The sequence below is a fragment of the Ricinus communis genome, chromosome 9, assembly GCF_019578655.1.
Source record: "Ricinus communis isolate WT05 ecotype wild-type chromosome 9, ASM1957865v1, whole genome shotgun sequence".
NCBI classification, from domain to species: domain Eukaryota; kingdom Viridiplantae; phylum Streptophyta; class Magnoliopsida; order Malpighiales; family Euphorbiaceae; genus Ricinus; species Ricinus communis.
The window spans coordinates 8006610-8024282 of NC_063264.1; the positions used below are offsets into that span (position 1 = coordinate 8006610).

Below are 17673 nucleotides of genomic sequence, written 5' to 3' on the forward strand. Positions count from 1 at the left end.
CTGCAGAAGTTCTCGAGCGTTTCGGTATGTTAGAGAGCAATGCTGTGAAGAATCCAATTGTTCCTAGAATAAAGCTTGTGAAAGATGAATCTGGAATCAAAATCAACTAAACACTTTTCAAGCAGATTGTAGGCAGCCTTCGTTACTTAACTGTAACCAGACCTGACCTTATGTTTGTTACTGGTTTAATTAGCAGGTTTATGGAAAATCCTACACACTTACACCTGCAGGCTACAAAGAGAGTTCTTCGTTACATTAAAGGGACTCTTGATCTGGGAGTTTTCTACAAGAAGGGAGGGGAGACAACTTTAATTGGATACACTAATAGTGACTATGCAGGAGATCTTGATGATCGTAAGAGTACGTCTGGATATGTTTTTCTCCTAGGAGGTGGAGCTGTAGCATGGATGTCTAAAAAGCAGCCGGTCGTAACTTTATCAACAATCAAGGCAGTATGTGGTACCGCCTGCAGCTGTGGAGTGTGGATGAGAAGACTACTGGAAACTGTCAAGCATCCTCAAAATGAAAGAACAACAATATTTTGTGACAATAGCTCAACTATCAAGCTTTCTAAGAATCCAGTACTGCACAAGAGGAGTAATCACATCAATGTAAGGTTTCATTTTTTACGTAATCTTACGAATGAAGGAATTGTGGAACTAGTGCATTGTTCAACAGAAGATCAGATTGCAGATATCATGACCAAAGCTCTGAAATTGGAAACCTTCGAACGACTCAGAAAACAACTCGGTGTATGGTCAGCATGTGAGGTAAACTGCACGCAAGATGCATAGCAGTTTACAGGAGGGATTTGTTGAAGTAGTCTTTAAAGATAAGTTAGTTTTAATAAAGACCTATTCCTAAGGGATGCCAAAGGAATAGGAATTAGTTAGCTGAATTTTAGTATCTAGTTAGCAACGTGTTTAGTGGTAGATTTGTTAGCCAGCCATTATAAATATCTTTGTAGCAGAACTTTATATTATAGTGTGTTTTTTCTTTAAAGCTTCATATTCTTCACAATATTCGGATTAGCGTCATCCTTTTTCTGCTCAAATTCCCACTAGTCCTCCCATGGTATCACATCAATAATATCTTCTCCCTACAAGCGAAGCACCGCACATTCATGCTCGTATAAAAAACCCAGAATGTCCTGGGATTATGGGATATTTACCCTGTCATTTATGCGGTCCTGATTTTGCAACAAATAATTTACCATCAGGATTTGTCAAGCAAACAGCAGGGTGACCAGCATAAGCTCCAGTGACCCACTTCTCCAAAGTCTCAAAACCACCAGACTGCCCACGAATTTTTGACAGTGCAAGAAAATCTCCAGACTCAATATCATCAGCATTGCTATTGGGGGTAACCCAAGGGTGAGGACGTGTCTCAAAGTTAACTCGCATTTGCTCCTTCAGGAATTCAATATTTGCACTTTCTCCCTCATCAGAAATTTTCAAACAGTAATTCGACACCCTTTAGTGCTCTAATAGTATCGTGCAGTCCTGTGGGCATACCGAAAACTGAAAGTCCCCTGTTTTTAACCTGATTTCATCGAAAATAACATCACAAATGCAACTCAAGTTCCATAATCAGCAAAACAACTAGAAAGTGAATGTGTGTAGTGCATATACATCTCTATTAAAATTGGAGTAATATGATAAAAGAATAATAGGCCTAATAACATAAAGTATGACTAGCTTTGCTCTTTTTGCTAATTCATCATATTGGTCTAAGTAATAATCAAAGTAATACTAATAATGGATATTATGTCAGCTTAAATTAATTGTCATAAATTTAGACATAATATTGAAATTGTATAGAAAATTATGATAATTATTAAAATAAATTGCCTTGCTGTCACCTAACTTTAGGCTTTGTTTCAAAATGTTAACATAATTTTACTTTGTTTTTTTCAATAATCTAACTTTTACTTTTTTAGTATCGTTAAGGCGAGAATAGATAATTATCAATTGAATATCTATATTTTTAAGATATTATATTTTACTTTTAAAATTTTTAATTTATTTTATATTATTATTATTATTTTAAAAAGTTGAATAAAAAATAAAATGAAGTATTGTCACCAATATATAGGTTTGGTATATAAATATATTTTACCCATCTTCCCTTTGTCAACCATTTTTCTTCTCTTCTTTCTTTGGATTTTTTGCATTGCTGGGTTTTGTTAGTTTGTCCTCTCTACGTATTCTTTCTTACTTCTACTGTTATTCATGTGAGTTTTTTTCAACCTTTTAACCCTCCTAATTTGTTACAAGAGATAAATAAGAAAATGAAATAGAAGAGCAACTGGAAGCTTACGTATTCATACTCAGCTTCTCCTTCCCACTCTTCAAACTCAATTTTATGCTCTCCATGTCTAAAAAAGTAATCGGGTTTAATACCGAATGGAGTTGAAAAGATATAAAGATCCGCACAGGACAAGTCCAGAGGACTGCTAGCCTGATTAATATAAATATAAAAAGAAAAAAAAAAGGAAATGAAAAATTGTAAGTATGAGAGCTGAAGAAATTAAATTAAGCTTCAATCAGTACTAGTTTTCAAACATGCAGCGTAAAGATATTGAGAATACATTCCCAGTAACTTGACATGAAGTGTGCCACCCGCCATACTTACTGGCAGGATGCTTGTGGAACTCCAACCGAGCTTCGTTCTGTCGGAAGCAAAAAGCACTCCACGTAATCGTGTTGTTTACATACGAGATGTCTCCTACAAAGATTGGCAGAATATCAGAAATATCAGAATTGAGATAGCTGAGAGACGTTGGCCTTAGGACTTCCATGGACAACATGGATTCAAACTTCTGCTTCTTAGATGGTGATCTAGCTGCTTCTGTATTGAAAATGAAGAGCATAATGAAGATGGTGAGAATTTTTAACCAAGAAAAATTGGATTTCGCCATTATGGTCGAGAGTGAAGATTCGTACACTCTTCCCTTTGTTTATATAGGCAACAAATATTTACTCGCTTAGAGTATTTTCAACTATAAATAGTAAATGATAGGTACGTATTTACTAAAATATAAATGCTGAAAGCAGAAATAAAGTAACAGGCTCATCACAGGCACTGAAGAAAGGGAGCAACCATCCCTGTGACAGGGGAAGACCGCTCCAACATTTCCCAGAGAAGAAAGGGACGTTGGAAAGAGATACCAAGGCAACCAAGTAGAATAGGGTATCGTTGTATATGTGTATATAAATACCAATACAATCAATTGTAAAGAGATCAGAATCATATAAACAACCAATTCATCATTTCAATTTGCTAGATGGTACCAGAGCAGGTTTAACCTGTACCCATCATTTACCATTTTTTTTTATTCATGTCTCAAAATGACAAACTAACCAACATAACACTTAAAGGAAATTCCAACTATTTCGAATGGTCGAAATCAGTGTACATTGGCCTCAGCGGCAGAAGAAAGCTAGGGTTCATTACTGGGACCAAGCAACAGCCGAAGCTAGAAAGGCCAGAGGCCTCAACAGAGGAAGAACTAGACAGAATGGAAGAATGGCAAACGACTTACCATTTGGTCATGTCAATGCTTACAAACACTATGGAAACCTAGATTTCCAGACTCTGTATTTTAATGGAGTCATCAAAATTAATCTGGGACAAAATGCAAAGCCTATACGGGCACCAACACAACTTCGCACACATATTCAGACTCAAGCAAGAGTTATCACAAATCACACAGGGGACTAAAAGCTCATCTCAATATGCAACAGAAATACTCACAAGGTGGGAAGAGTTGCAGAATTACCTTCCGCCATCAAACGACCCAGAGGAGATATAGAGACGAGCGGAACAGGATCTCTTATATACCTACCTGGGATCACAGAACCTCCTCGGAGCGGAACTCCCCAAAATTGACGTTGTAATAGCAAACATACAACACGAGGAGACTCGAAGAAGCACAATGAACCCTCTCCCCAACCTCATCGACAGCCAAGCCTTCACCATCCGTCGAGAACCAGCCCTCGCGAGAGGAGGACCGAGTACCATCCCGCGCTGTGACCACTGCCAAAGGCAGGGTCACTCCTGCGATGATTGCTGGCTCCTCTACCCACATTTGCGGCCATCTCGGGGGTGGGAAGGCTCTGGGGAGTGAGGAGAGGGGGCAGAGGAAAGAAATGGGGTGGCGGCAGAAGAGAAAGAGAAGGGTTACATGTCGAGAGTGGGAGCGGGAGTGGTTATAAAATAGGGTTAAGAGAGTCGGGTGTATATACCGGGTTAGAAAAGCAAACCCAACCCGACTCCATGACCCGACCTGCCCTAACTGCAACCCGACCAGATTCCATGACCCGACCCGGCAGCAAGCAACCCGACCTGACCCGCCTTTCCGCTGCCCCCAATTCTGACCCTACCCATCTCAGCTATGGATCTGACCCTACCCATCTCAGCCATGGATCTAACCCGACAGTCTCCTTTCAACTCAATCAACTACTATCTTAAATCCAGGCTCTGGTTCAAAATCAATAGCCCAGTGGGTCAGTTTCGGTATCTAAATCATTTAATTCTGTTCCAACAAAATTAACTCACTGCTCTACTGATTGGATTATTGACTCCGGTGCCTCTGATCACATGACATGGGATTTCATGAAATTGCAAAATTTCTTTCCCGAAAAAAAATTTCAACATGTGACAATCGCTAACGGGCACAAAACTCCAATCCACGGTAGTGGTAACACTACATTACTCAACCAACATCTAAATAATGTCTTATTTATTCCTGATTTTAAATCTAATCTATTATCTGTTGGACGAATCACTAATGAATTCAACTGCAATGTTATTTTTTCACCTTCTTCTGTTATGTTTCAGGATCGCACTACAGGGACGATGATTAGTGAAGGATATTATGACAATGGTCTCTACTATCTTAAGAACTCCACCAATCAATATTTTGTGCCTACTAAAATAGCCGATCAGAGCATGTTAATGCATTTACGTCTTGGACATCCATCCGACTCTATCTTAAATACATTATTCTATTATAATTTAAATTCCAGTCACTGTGAGACTTGTAAATTTTTCAAACACACTCGTCTCCCTTTTCATCTCTCATCTCGTACCTCTGAAAAACGATTTGAATTAATTCACATCGACGTCAGGGCCCTACCACATTTTACAATCATTTTAGGTATTTTGTCACCTTCATTGATGACTTCACTCGCACAACTTGGGTCTATTTATTAAAAGACAAAAATGAAGTTTCTCATGTTTTCAAGAATTCTTTCACTTTGTTAAAACTCAATACACCGATAGTTAAAACTTTTCGTTCTGACAATGGTACAGAATATATAAATCAACACTTTCAAAACTTCTTTAAAAAGGAAGGCATCCTTCATCAAACTACATGCATCAATACCCCTGAATAGAATGGGGTCTCTGAAAGGAACCTGCTTAATGTCACTCGCACTCTGCTCTTTCAAAATAACGTTCCCTCTATTTTTTGGTCCGATGCTCTCCTTACTGCTACCTATCTTATTAATCGTCTTCCAAGTGTCAGACTCCACAATCTCAGCCCCTTAGAAATTCTCAAAAACCAAAAAATTGAGCTAGGGCACACTCGTATTTTTGGTTGCACTGCTTTTGTTCACATTAAGTGTCTTCACAAATTTGAAAAAAGCTCTGCCAAAACCATCTTTTTAGGTTACTCCATAGGCAAGAAGGGATACAAATGTTATGATCCCCTCACTCACAAAATCTATGTTTCTAGGGATGTTACTTTTTTGGAATACGAACCATATTACAAACCTCATGATATTCACAGTACTCGACCTCAACACTCTCATGGGCCATCCACATTATTTCCGCATAATTTTTCTTTTTCAGATCTCAGAAGTTCCAGTCAGGACCCTCATCTGGAGGGGGAGCCTCCTCTCGACTTAAGGACAATCCCTTCAGGGGGAGAAACTATTGCCAGAAGCGAGGACATTGCACCTCCACAAGAAGAGATTGTCTTAAGACGATCCACTCGAATAATTAGACCATCTGTCAGGTTAAAGGATTACGTATCCCATAAGATATCGTATCCTATTGGCAACTTCATCACTTATGATCACATGTCCCATAACTATCAAGCCTATCTAGGAAATCTTATGGCACATACAGAACCCACCTCATTCTATGATGCCAACACTAACCCAAAATGGTGTAAGGCCATGGAGGAAGAACTATCTGCCTTAGAAAAAAATAACACTTGGGAAATTGTCCCTTTACCATCAAATAAAAAACATGTAGGATATAAATGGGTTTACAAGATAAAATTTAACTGTGATGAATCAATCGAGCGATATAAAGCCAGATTAGTAGCCAAAGGGTTTACTCAAACCTATGGTGTCGATTATCAGGAAACCTTTGCTCCTGTAGCAAAAATGAATACTATTCGTATTTTATTATCTGTTGCCACTAACTCAGGTTGAACTCTATTTCAAATGGACGTAAAGAATGCCTTCCTCCAAGGAAATTTAGAATAGGAGGTCTACATGACTCTCCCCCCAGGTCACAAGTCCACATCAGACTCGTCATTGGTATGTAAGCTAAACAAAGCAATTTATGGTGTAAAGCAGTCTCCAAGAGCATGGTATGCCAAGCTGAGCTTGTTCCTTCTTAATATTAATTTCAGTAAATGTACTTCAGATTCCTTAATGTTTATTAAACACAATCACTTATGCATCATTATTAGCTTAGTAGATGTTGATGATATCATCATAACTGGTAACAATAACGAAGAAATTGAAAAGGTTAAGAGAAAATTAAAAAGGGAATTCGACATCAAGGACCTTGGCCAGCTGTCATACTTCCTTGGAATAGAAATAGCCAAATCACAAAAAAGGTCTATTTCTATCTCAGAGAAAGTATGTGCTCGACCTCTTAAAAGAAACAGGGAAACTAGGAGTTAAGCCAACGTCCACTTCAATGGAAACTAATGTCAAACTTAACTTAGAAGATGGTAACCCATTAGATAACATAGGACATTATCAATGGCTAGTAGGGAAGTTAATTTATCTAACTGTCACTAGACCTGATATCTCCTATGCTGTAAGTATGGTAAGCCAATTTATGTATGCCCCTCGTACCAGCCACTTGGATGCTATTGATAGAATTCTTAGATACCTCAAAAGCACTCCAGGTCAAGGTATTTGGATGAAAAATAACCACTCTAACACTATAATTGGTTTCTCTAATGCAGATTGGGTAGGAAGCAGCGATAGAAAGTCAACAACAGGTTTTTGCACATTCGTAGGAGGAAACCTAGTAACATGGAAAAGTAAAAAGCAAAGTGTAGTGGCAAGATCAAGCGCAGAGGCAGAATATAGAGCCATGGCATCCACGGCAAGTGAGCTCACTTGGATCAAACAAGTGCTCCTCGACATGAGGATTGGTCATAAAGAACCTATGTTGATGTACTGTGATAATCAAGCTGCTCGGCATATCGCATCCAATCTAGTATTCCATGAACGTACTAAACACATTGAGGTGGACTGTCACTTCATCAGGGAGAAAGTACAGTCAGGCGAAATTAAAACTCTATTTGTCAGGAGTCATGATCAGTTGGCCGACATATTTACAAAAGCTCTAAATAAAAGTAGTCACCAGACCATCCTCAGCAAGATGTGTTCAATCAACCTTTACAAACCCAACTTGAGGGGGAGTGTTGAAAGCAGAAATAAAGTAGATATGGCCTCAGACACTGCACAGGCAGAAAAGCCTATGCAGGATTGCTCATCACAGGCCCTGAAGAAAGAGAGCAACCATCCCTGTGACAGGGGAAGGCCGCTCCAACCTTTCCCATAGAAGAAAGGGACATTGGACAGAGATACCAAAGCAACCAAGTAGAATAGGGTACCATTGTATATGTGTATATAAATACCAATACAATCAATTGTAAAGATATCAGAATCATATAAACAACCAATTCATCATTTCAATTTTCTACGGTAAAGAACAAAGCAAAGAACCAAATCACAAATTAAATAATCATGAAAAGTTGTACAAAAATAACATGTTTCTCCATATTAAAAATAGGAGGATGGCGACATGATGATGTATAAGAAGTTTAGAGGAAGTGAAGAATTCATACTGTCTTTTCTTCCCTTCCCTTCATATCAATTCGTAAAACTGTTGATAAAAAGAAAGAGATAATGTCTATTAAGTTACTTGCCTATTCCTTCTGAATTATATATATACTCATGATCATTTGTAATTAGCTAATAATTTATAAACTAGAGTACTGAAGCATTGATAAATGGGACAAATGGTACTTAGCTAGATGTTTGCAATAGGGGTAGAGGAAATCTTGCTTCTGTATGTTATTATTACCTACTCACACAAGCTCAGATCTTTAACTTTCTCTTAATCTTCCATTTTAATTATTAGAAAGTGGCCTGGTTAATAAATAACTTGTTTATATTTTCCCTGAAAATCTAGAATTCAAGTATTTTTATCTATTTTTATAGTGAAAATAAAGAAACGATTATTTTCTATTATGTAGCTAATAGTCTATGAATAAAGAAAATAAATCTTTCTAATTAGAAAATAATTTAAAATTGCTGATTTTTTTTTTGTTTAAATATATTATAAAACCAATTGGTATTAGATGGAGTGACCCAATAGGTATATAAGCACAAGCCAAAACCAATTGATTTTAAGTTAAGGTCTGAAAAATATGTCAATGCGTTTCCAGTAAAAGAAATTTGCATAAAAGAACATGGTAAAAAGGAATTGGTTCAAATAATATCATTTTTTAAGACCACATTTAAGGCTAATGCCATTTCATGGTAGAACCACATTTAGGTTTTAATAAACAATTTAAGAAATTAAGCACTGTAAATGGCAACAACCTTCTATTATAAAATCACCTTGGCAAGAGGTCGAGTCGATTTTAGGTTTAAAATTAGGTGACTACCTCCTAACATGATAGCTCCTAATTAATGATATCGAGATAGATCCAAGCCAGAGCGAGTCTCATCCTTCATAGATACTAAGCCAAAATGGATAGCGTCATTTGTGACAACTCTATCCTTTTTTATTTTTACATATAGTCAAATATGAATCGAACCAATTCAATTTGATCCAATTAATATTTGAAAGAAATATTAGTTTATTTTGAAAAGAAATATGAAATCGGAAAACCTTTTCTAATCGAACCAACAAAACAGGTTTATTAAATACTCTAAATAATTTTTACAAATTAGATACTCATGAAATATGTTTTTGCCCTAATTTTAGTTTTTTTTTTTTTTTTTTTTTTTTTGCCTTAGTGCCATCTACCTCTATATAGAATATATTTGTACTTATTTCCTAAAGGTCCATGATTTAAATTATTGTTCAATTTCAGTATATAATCTTAATATATTATTTTTTCTGGATTAATCATTTGCTCCACTCATGATTTATTTTTCATTTCAAAGTAAAGATAACTTAAGTTGTTTAATAGTATGAAATTTGGAAGATGCAAAACTTCTATAGATATAAAAATCAGTGGGATTGCAGCAATAAAATAAACCTTTGTAGACATTAGAATTTAGTAGGATCAAACTATTAAAGTTAAATTCTTACTTGGGTCAAAATTAAACTTTACCAGGCTAAATATAAAAATACATATAAATTATAAGAGATCATTTTAGTTTTATAATAGACTCTACTGAACTAGTCTATCAAATCTGTATGGAAATCATTCAAAAAATAAATTAGTATGTTATTTGGAATAGATTAACACATTTCATCAAAATTTAGTTAACTCAAAAATTATAGAACTTTAGGATGCAATTGTAAATTATATCAATTTAAGTAGAGTTGCAACCAAAACAATATAGCTAAAATTATTACTTAAAATATTATGCATTTGAAAAATATGTCAAGTATGAATTGATAGATTAATATGTAAGAAATTAATGGTTTATATAATTATAATAAGATATTAATGATTAAATTTTATTAGTTAATGAAAAGGTTGTGAATTGAATAGTTATAACTATTAGTAAAGATTATGACATGAAGAATTATAACCATTGGTGCTTTGATGGAAAGCCACCATTAGTTTATAAATAAGAGTTGGTCTTCTCTCTACCTATATCATAAAAAATTATAGCAAATACAAAACTAAAAGATTAGAGTATTCATCAATGAAATAAAGAGAAAAGGAAGAGAAATCACATTCTTTTAAACACGGATCAACGTATGTTCTCTTCCTTTTATTTAATGGTGAAAAACATGAAATTCTAGATCAATTAAATATTATAGTTTATATAATATTTGTGTTTGAAAGATGATAAATTGTTAAGATTACAGTAACATTGCAAAGATGAATAATGACAAAAATTTCCCTATTTTTTGATATAGTTTCAAACTCATTGCATCACATTTTGGAAACACTAAAGAAGATCATATGATTTAAAACATGCCATCTATATATTATTTTTCCAAGAGGTAAGCCGTAAGTGCTGAATTCTTTCATGACTCTCACGTCGTTGTTTAGTTTAATTGTCGTTTGCTAAGTGACACTGTTCTTTTGTTCTTTTAGGTGACAGTCTTCTTATGTATACTTTTGTCTGTAGATTCTAAGCCGAATGCCATTACCTAATATTTTGTCTTTAAATTGAATTTGGGAAAAGGAAAAAGATAATATTACATTCTCTTTCGAATTATTATAATCATATAAATAAAAAGTTTAAATTTATTCAATTCGGCTCAATACTGTTATTATATATATTTTTATTTTAATACTAAATAAATCACCCGTGTGATATTGCAAAATAAATCAAGTAACATTATAAATATATAATCTTAAAACTATAACAGATTAATAACACTAAATAATTATATATGCATATTGTCTTAAAGATAATATTTTTCTAAGAAAGTTTATTCACATAATATTATATAGCAAAATATAGGTAAGCTCTAAAAGAATATTTGAATTAAGTGTATCTTTCTCATAATAAGGAAAAAGAATCATGAATATAAAACTCATTTGGAATTTGGTTATCAGATTTGATAAAATCTGGCATCATTATAACTAACTAATTCTATAAATGTAAATGAAATTCTAATTATATTAAATGTGCTAAATTTGAATTTTAAAACTAACTCCATAAAAAATTAAGAAATTTATTCATGTCAAACACAATGTTAAAAGTAAATTGTTTCATATCTTTAAATTTACTGTTGTAAATCAAATTATAACCTATATATTTTTTGTGAATGAATAATTTCATTATATTTTAAATATCAAATATAAGTATTTATTTGAGAAAGATTAGGGTCTCTTTGTAAAATAATTCAAAAAGTATTGTTCATTCAGTATATAAGGTTATTGATTCTTATTCAATGAGATTTTAATTTTAACACTCATTAAATGTAACTAGTCTGACTTACCATTATTAGTCATTTTTACCACAATTCTACTATTATGAGTTTTGTGAAAAAAAAATTAAAAAAATAAAATTAAAAAAAAATCAAGTGGAGGACTTTCAAAGGTCTTCATACCATTGTTAGTTTTTCAATAGACACAAATATCAAATGATGGTCTTCTTTCTTTTTCTTCTCTTTTCTTTCTCCAAAATATGATGGGTTTTCACAAGTATAATAAATATAGGAGAGTGCTTATTAAATTAAAATTGGACTTTAAAAATGAATTCACTTTTACGCTTAAATATACAGTAAAATCTTTTTAGGATGATACTTTAGATAGAAATAATTTTTATGTAGTTATAAAAGAATTAGATCCCAATATAGGCCAGTTCTAAATTAGAAAATAAACTTTTAATTATAATAAATTTATAAATTTTTTAAGTAGTATTTAAAAAAAATATTTTTTTATATATAATAATTGTTGTATATATAATTTTATAAAAATATATGTTATATTATTTTTTATTATTTTATTATTTTATTTTTAATTACTATTATTTTATTAATAAAATCAAACAATAAGTTAAAATAAAAATTCTAGTATTTAAATTTTTTTCAATTTACTTTAAAATAAAGTATTATATGTATTTTCGATTTTCCTTAATTTCTTATTTTTAAAATATTTGCTTCAAAGTGAATTCCTACCTCTGCTGAACCAAGAAGATTTTTACTTTTTTTTTTTTTTCCATTGATATTTAATGTCAGAAATTAAATATTAAGTTCTCTCTTACTTAACATACTAACACCTAATTGAGTAGTATTTGATATTTGGAATTCTCTATGTAGTCTCTTCCTGCTCAAAGGTTATCTTTTCTCTCACCCACTTGCGGAGAGAAGAAATGTTCCAGTGGCTCACAATAGTTCCACATATATGAATTTAAACTAGGGCAATGGACCACAACCGCGAATGAGAGAGAGACACACACACACACACACATATTTGTATGGTGCATATCAAACATTAGAATAATACAATTTGCTAAGCTTTTGGCATTGCTTGTGAACATCATTCACATACTTCAATCAAGGGTCCATATTCATTGCCTTTTACCTTAAAAGTGTAACCTTCACTAACAATATAATTATTTTTTCTTTTAACTGAAAAACTTCAATGAATTTGAGTTATATAAGAAATTTTCTTAAAAAATAATTAAGAGAATTTACCTAATATGCTAGACAATGCTTTTCAGTTATGTATTACGTGATAAATACTTATTATAATGTTGCAATTAGGCATAGCTAGGATTTGTAAACTTGCATGACACATGGAACCGAACCGGTCGGTTCCGATTCTATTTCCAACCAATTTAAGAAAGTAAAAAAAATTAATTAATAGTAATTTATTTTTTATTATAGATTAGAATCAAAACTATCGATCTAGCTGAGAAAACTAGTTCTCAATTAGTCCCTCTCTAATTCTAGACGGATTTGAATTCGATCCCGATTTTGACCAGATCTAGACTTGAATCGGACCGTGGCCTAGCTGCAACGAGACCACTATTCAACAACAAATTGGCTACCAAAACAAAAGCTTAACCAATTGAGAGATGCACACTCGCTGAGAGGCACTAGCGACCTGTACAATCCCACGCACCTCATACAAACACCACAACATAGACTTTCAAATCTCTCCACAAGACTTCCCCAACTCTAATTACAGCCACGATTTCTTGCTTTTAGACTGGTATATATTATTTCCTGAAACCAACCGGCACTGATTTCTCTTAGGCATTTCTCAATGTCTATCCTACCCCATCACGAGTGCCTTACAAGGTCTCCAGTCCATGTTCCCTCGAGCCACCGCATACGTGTGATATGTTCAGCCACCATCACCACCAAATCCAAGCCCAAACCAACAATTGAACCTGTTGTAAACCCACAAAACTTGGTTAAACCCGTTGTCTCTCCTGTGCTTAATGACCTTAGTCTGCAATCAACATGGTCTCACCGGATATGGGTAGCAACTGGGTGCACCACTGTGCTCATTTCCCTAGCCAAAGCCATATTGGCTGCAGCTGATTCGCATATATGGCTCCAACCCATGTTAGCAGGCTATGTTGGGTACATTTTAGCTGACCTTGGCTCTGGTGTCTACCACTGGGGAATAGATAACTATGGTGATGCATCAACACCCATCGTCGGAACTCAAATTGATGCATTTCAAGGCCATCATAAGTGGCCATGGACAATCACCAGACGCCAATTTGCTAACAATTTACATGCTCTAGCAAGGGCAGTAGCATTCTTCGTGTTGCCTATAGACCTACTCTGTAATGACCCTGTAATCCATGGCTTTGTTAGTGTGTGCTCTGTCTGTATTATGTTTAGCCAGCAGTTTCATGCTTGGGCTCATGGCACTAAGAGCAAGTTGCCACCATTAGTGGTGGCATTGCAGGATGCTGGATTGCTGGTTTCGCGTACACAGCATGCTGCACATCATCGGCCACCTTACAACAACAATTACTGCATAGTAAGTGGAGTTTGGAATGAATTTTTGGATAAGCAGAAGGTTTTTGAGGCACTAGAGATGGCTTTGTTTTTTCAGCATGGTGTGCGACCTAGGTCTTGGAGCGAGCCTACCTCTGACTGGACTGAAGAGGTTGAAACCTCTTCTCAAGTTACTGCACGCTAATAATTTTTCTGTTTTGAAGTACATATGATTTTTTTAAAAAAAATATATAGCATAGATTTCAAGGTTTATTGCAATGTGCATAGGATAGTTTACCAGACTTGCAGGAAGATATCGCTATTTGCCTTATTCGAGCCTTTTCCAGTTTGCCAAATTGATTTCGTTAAGATCATATTGGTAAAATAGCAGGTTTGAATTCTCAGTAGTATGATTCTGTTATCTGCCTCTTTCAAAAGGGTGAATAAATTTGAATAATAAAGCATAATTCCTCAGAGAAGGAACTAGCTCCTCAATAGAAATGATTCTCTGTTCACCAGATATATAAATGAACAAATTTGCTAAATTCAATACTACATAATTTCCATGATTTATAGATCTTCCGTTCTGTTTAATATCCAAGACCTGCGTATGCATGCATGCACGGGCGCACTGTAAAACTTTTTGTATCAAAGTCATCAATTTGGCTGCAATACAACGGCCAAGAAAAGACCCAAACATGGCAACCCCGTTGGAGAACTTCCTCAAAAGACGGGGCAAATTAAAATAAGAGGACTTGCACCACTCTTATTTCATAGGATATCAGCCACAAGAAAAGAATAAAGAGTAAAAAATTGGAGGCACCTATGCTTGGATACTCGACATTAAAATTCAGAAATTGCACAAATGTTGACGGAAAGTGATTCTTTTGTATTAACTTGTGAAGTTTGCAGTTTCAAATCATTTTACATTGCTAGTTCTACTTTCACGCAGGTGAAAGAATAAAGTAACTTCAAATTATCTTTCGCACCTTATGTTTTTCAAGTACAAGTGCAATGTGCATGAGAAAGCTCCATGTTAAATATCAGCCCCTACTGAAGAAGATATGGAAGACACACAGGGGAACCAATAGCGGCGTTTTCCATCCCCATGGCCATCATCAATCATTGCAAGACCCTCCTGCATCAACCAACAGGGATTTATAAATTCCATGAATCCTATTGTTCAGGATACAGGACTAGAGATTAAAGAAAAAAGAAAAAAAAGGCAAACTGAAAATGGATAATCAGAGATGGTGCCAGCGAATTACGTCTAATAAAGTATCAAGGGCATCAATAGCACGGCCAGATGTCCAAGAAAGTCGCCTCTCTACCTCGTCAACAGTCACAAAGCCTTGAGCCTATGCAAACACATAGGTTGAAAATGCAATGTAAATACTTGTTTGATCAAGGATGATAAAATATAAGCTGTGGAAAGTAGAAAAACCTGAGCCAGCTCCAAAATTTCGTTATGGTCTTTGTTTAATTCAGTTGGAACAGATCGAACAAGCTTTTTTTTTCCAACAGAAATTACCTCAAAACCATTCCCTAATATCTGAGAAAGATCAATGTGGTTTGATTACTTTAAAGAATACCTCCTCCATAAAGCACCTTATATTTACTTCAGTTACTAAAAAATTATATATCGTCAGTCTGACAAATATCCATAGTGGCCTTCATTACAAACCTTAAGCTTACTTATAGCACGCAAGCAGTCATCCTCAGAAACAGCTCCACGATCACTTTTCCGTTTCTGGCGAAGAAGAGTACAGAGTTCCTGCAGGTTGATCAAACCTCCATTGTGAGGTCTTGTTGCCAAGCAAATCTCAACAATTTGTACTCCTGTCTAGCCAAGTAAATGCATTCAATAAACATCTTACACTATTCTATACGCTGTATTAAGAACGAGCAACTTTCAATGGAGCATAAGAAATGGGAGAGCAAAACAGCAATTAAGCATAATACTTCCGGAACAGAGAACCACAGCTCCATAAACACTAACAAAAATCTTTACCATAAAATTCTTTTGTACTTAAAAGAACAGATGGCAATATTTTAGAGAGTTTCTTATTTAATAATATCTAAATAACCTTTGGTTTAAACCAATAAATTTTGATGTCAACTGAGACACCTCCTAAGGCATGTATACTTCGTAGCGAATTCACAAGATGCAAATGTTAGAAAACTTTCATTTGTCTTTAATTCTGGGAAGGGATTGGAGACTTGTCAGATAATTTAGATTCAACAAAATAATTAGTTGTGAAGTAATTCAAACTTCTTTTCTTTTGTTAGTGTTTATCATGGTCTCAACCAATGATATACATCCGCAACAAGCATTAGTTAATGTCAATAGAAACAGAAACATTTCCTAATTTAGCATAAGCATTGCTGTACTCATTATTAAATTTCAGAACCAGGTGTTAAGCATAAGATTTCAAACATTAGCATATCCACTAAAACTAAAAGAATTTTTCAACAATTAAAGCACTATACTTGAATGAAGAAATGCACAAACCAAGTTCATAATAGAAGTCACCAATCCCTAGCAGCTCCGCCCAAAAACCTTTATTAGAGGCCAAAGGATCCACTCCCACTTTAGCACACATTTCATGGAACTGAGCCCTGAAAGTCGGGTTCTTTCGAATATCATTCTGCAGCAACCGATATATCAAGTTTCAATGCAATAAAACAATAAACCATCTCTTATCATGAATTATATCAAAGCATAAAGCATTGACTTTTTAAAAAGTCAATAATTAAACAGAATAGCCCACTCAGTATAAAAACACTGATAAAATTATTAAAATCCAACTTTTGCAACGAGGGTTTTAATCAATAAGAGTACTCGTAAAATAATCACGCAAGAGGGCACACGCATACACACAGAAAAAAGAAAAAAGAAAAAACAAATTTTAAATTCTTGGAATATAGTAAAGGATGACCTTATGTTTACGGGCAAATTCTTCAAGCTGAGAGCGAAAAGTGGAGAGCTGTTCTTTCATAAGATCAGTTCTTAACTTGGCTACATTTTCACCTAGTAATCGATATTGATCCTTCAATATATGATTTCAACAAATCAAAAAGAAAAAGAAAAAAAAAGTCAGCAATCGATAATAAGAATTAAGTAATCAAAGAAAACGCAAATAAACAAGAAACAGACCCTAGCAGCAGCAGCTGTCTGTAACCCGCCAATTCCAGGTCTCCTTCTCATTGTTTTAGCGCAAAGATTGATGCTTCTGTTGTGGGATTGGAATTGGAATTTAATTGTTGTAACTTCTGCTTAATTCATCTATAGTTATATTATTACTGGAAATGTATCAACAATCAGAGTGGCGCAGCGGAAGCGTGGTGGGCCCATAACCCACAGGTCCCAGGATCGAAACCTGGCTCTGATAAAGAGTTGGCTTCCCGCACTTTTCTTTTCGCATTTCTTTTATAATTATCTTATCAATTTTTCTTCACATATGGACCAAAAATAAAAATATAATTATCTTCTTGTAATAAAAGGAGTGCTGGATTGGAGATTGACTGTAGTTTTAGCCAAATCTCGAAACAAAAAGGTGAGTAATATTTTATCATATTGAAATAAAATCAATGTTGAAAACAAATGTAAAATTTGATAATTATGAATGAAATATTAAGTCTTGTAACATTGCAAATTATATTTGCTTCAAAATCAGAATCTGGACTGAAACTTGTCCAATCTGTCCATCTGAATCCCGTTAAGCACAAACCAGTAACAAGCAGTTGCCATTTACATCATCTTAAGAAAATATTGCATCATATTCTTGGACAAAAACATAGCACTGG

At 34.5% G+C, this 17673-nt stretch overlaps 3 protein-coding genes across 5 annotated transcripts; 1 reads left to right on the forward strand and 2 right to left on the reverse strand.

Moving 5' to 3' along the window:
* Nucleotides 1-1175: 1175 nt before the first annotated feature.
* LOC125371166 lies at nt 1176-2920 on the reverse strand. Its single transcript, XM_048379693.1, has 3 exons — nt 2591-2920; nt 2320-2460; nt 1176-1409 (listed from the first exon to the last, which is right to left on the reverse strand). The coding sequence occupies exons 1-3, from the start codon at nt 2918-2920 to the stop codon at nt 1176-1178; spliced, it is 705 nt and encodes a 234-aa protein (XP_048235650.1).
* A 10143-nt stretch (nt 2921-13063) lies between these two features.
* On the forward strand, nt 13064-15346 carry LOC8282921 (fatty acid desaturase 4, chloroplastic). 3 transcript variants are annotated; one of them, XM_048379601.1, is made up of 2 exons: nt 13064-14038; nt 14443-15346. In XM_048379601.1, exons 1-2 carry the CDS (start codon nt 13178-13180, stop codon nt 14458-14460), a joined length of 879 nt encoding a protein of 292 aa, XP_048235558.1. In that variant the 5' UTR covers nt 13064-13177; the 3' UTR covers nt 14461-15346. The 3 variants fall into 3 exon arrangements, with proteins under 3 accessions (XP_048235558.1, XP_048235559.1, XP_002522972.1); XM_048379602.1 differs by having other exon boundaries at nt 13065-14038; nt 14819-15346; XM_002522926.4 differs by lacking the exon at nt 14443-15346 and having other exon boundaries at nt 13073-14421.
* Nucleotides 14735-17161, reverse strand: LOC8282922 (vacuolar protein sorting-associated protein 22 homolog 1). The gene is made up of 7 exons (XM_002522927.4): nt 17024-17161; nt 16806-16916; nt 16379-16514; nt 15551-15705; nt 15311-15418; nt 15135-15224; nt 14735-15004 (listed from the first exon to the last, which is right to left on the reverse strand). The coding sequence occupies exons 1-7, from the start codon at nt 17072-17074 to the stop codon at nt 14903-14905; spliced, it is 753 nt and encodes a 250-aa protein (XP_002522973.1). The 5' UTR covers nt 17075-17161; the 3' UTR covers nt 14735-14902.
* Between the last annotated feature and the right edge of the window lie 512 nt (nt 17162-17673).

Bases quoted from the DNA above. Each gene is read 5' to 3' on its own strand.
- LOC125371166 (XM_048379693.1), bottom strand. From the start codon at position 2,920: ATGGCGAAATCCAATTTTTCTTGGTTAAAAATTCTCACCATCTTCATT. The intron at 2,461-2,590 runs GTATTCTCAATA...TATATTAATCAG, and splicing joins CATGTCAAGTTACTGGGAAT to GCTAGCAGTCCTCTGGACTT. The intron at 1,410-2,319 runs GTAAGCTTCCAG...GAATTCCTGAAG, and splicing joins GAGAAGCTGAGTATGAATAC to GAGCAAATGCGAGTTAACTT.
- LOC8282921 (XM_002522926.4), top strand. From the start codon at position 13,178: ATGTCTATCCTACCCCATCACGAGTGCCTTACAAGGTCTCCAGTCCAT.
- LOC8282922 (XM_002522927.4), bottom strand. From the start codon at position 17,074: ATGAGAAGGAGACCTGGAATTGGCGGGTTACAGACAGCTGCTGCTGCT. The intron at 15,419-15,550 runs GTTTGTAATGAA...GATCTTTCTCAG, and splicing joins GTGCTATAAGTAAGCTTAAG to ATATTAGGGAATGGTTTTGA. The intron at 15,225-15,310 runs GTTTTTCTACTT...GTGTTTGCATAG, and splicing joins AAATTTTGGAGCTGGCTCAG to GCTCAAGGCTTTGTGACTGT.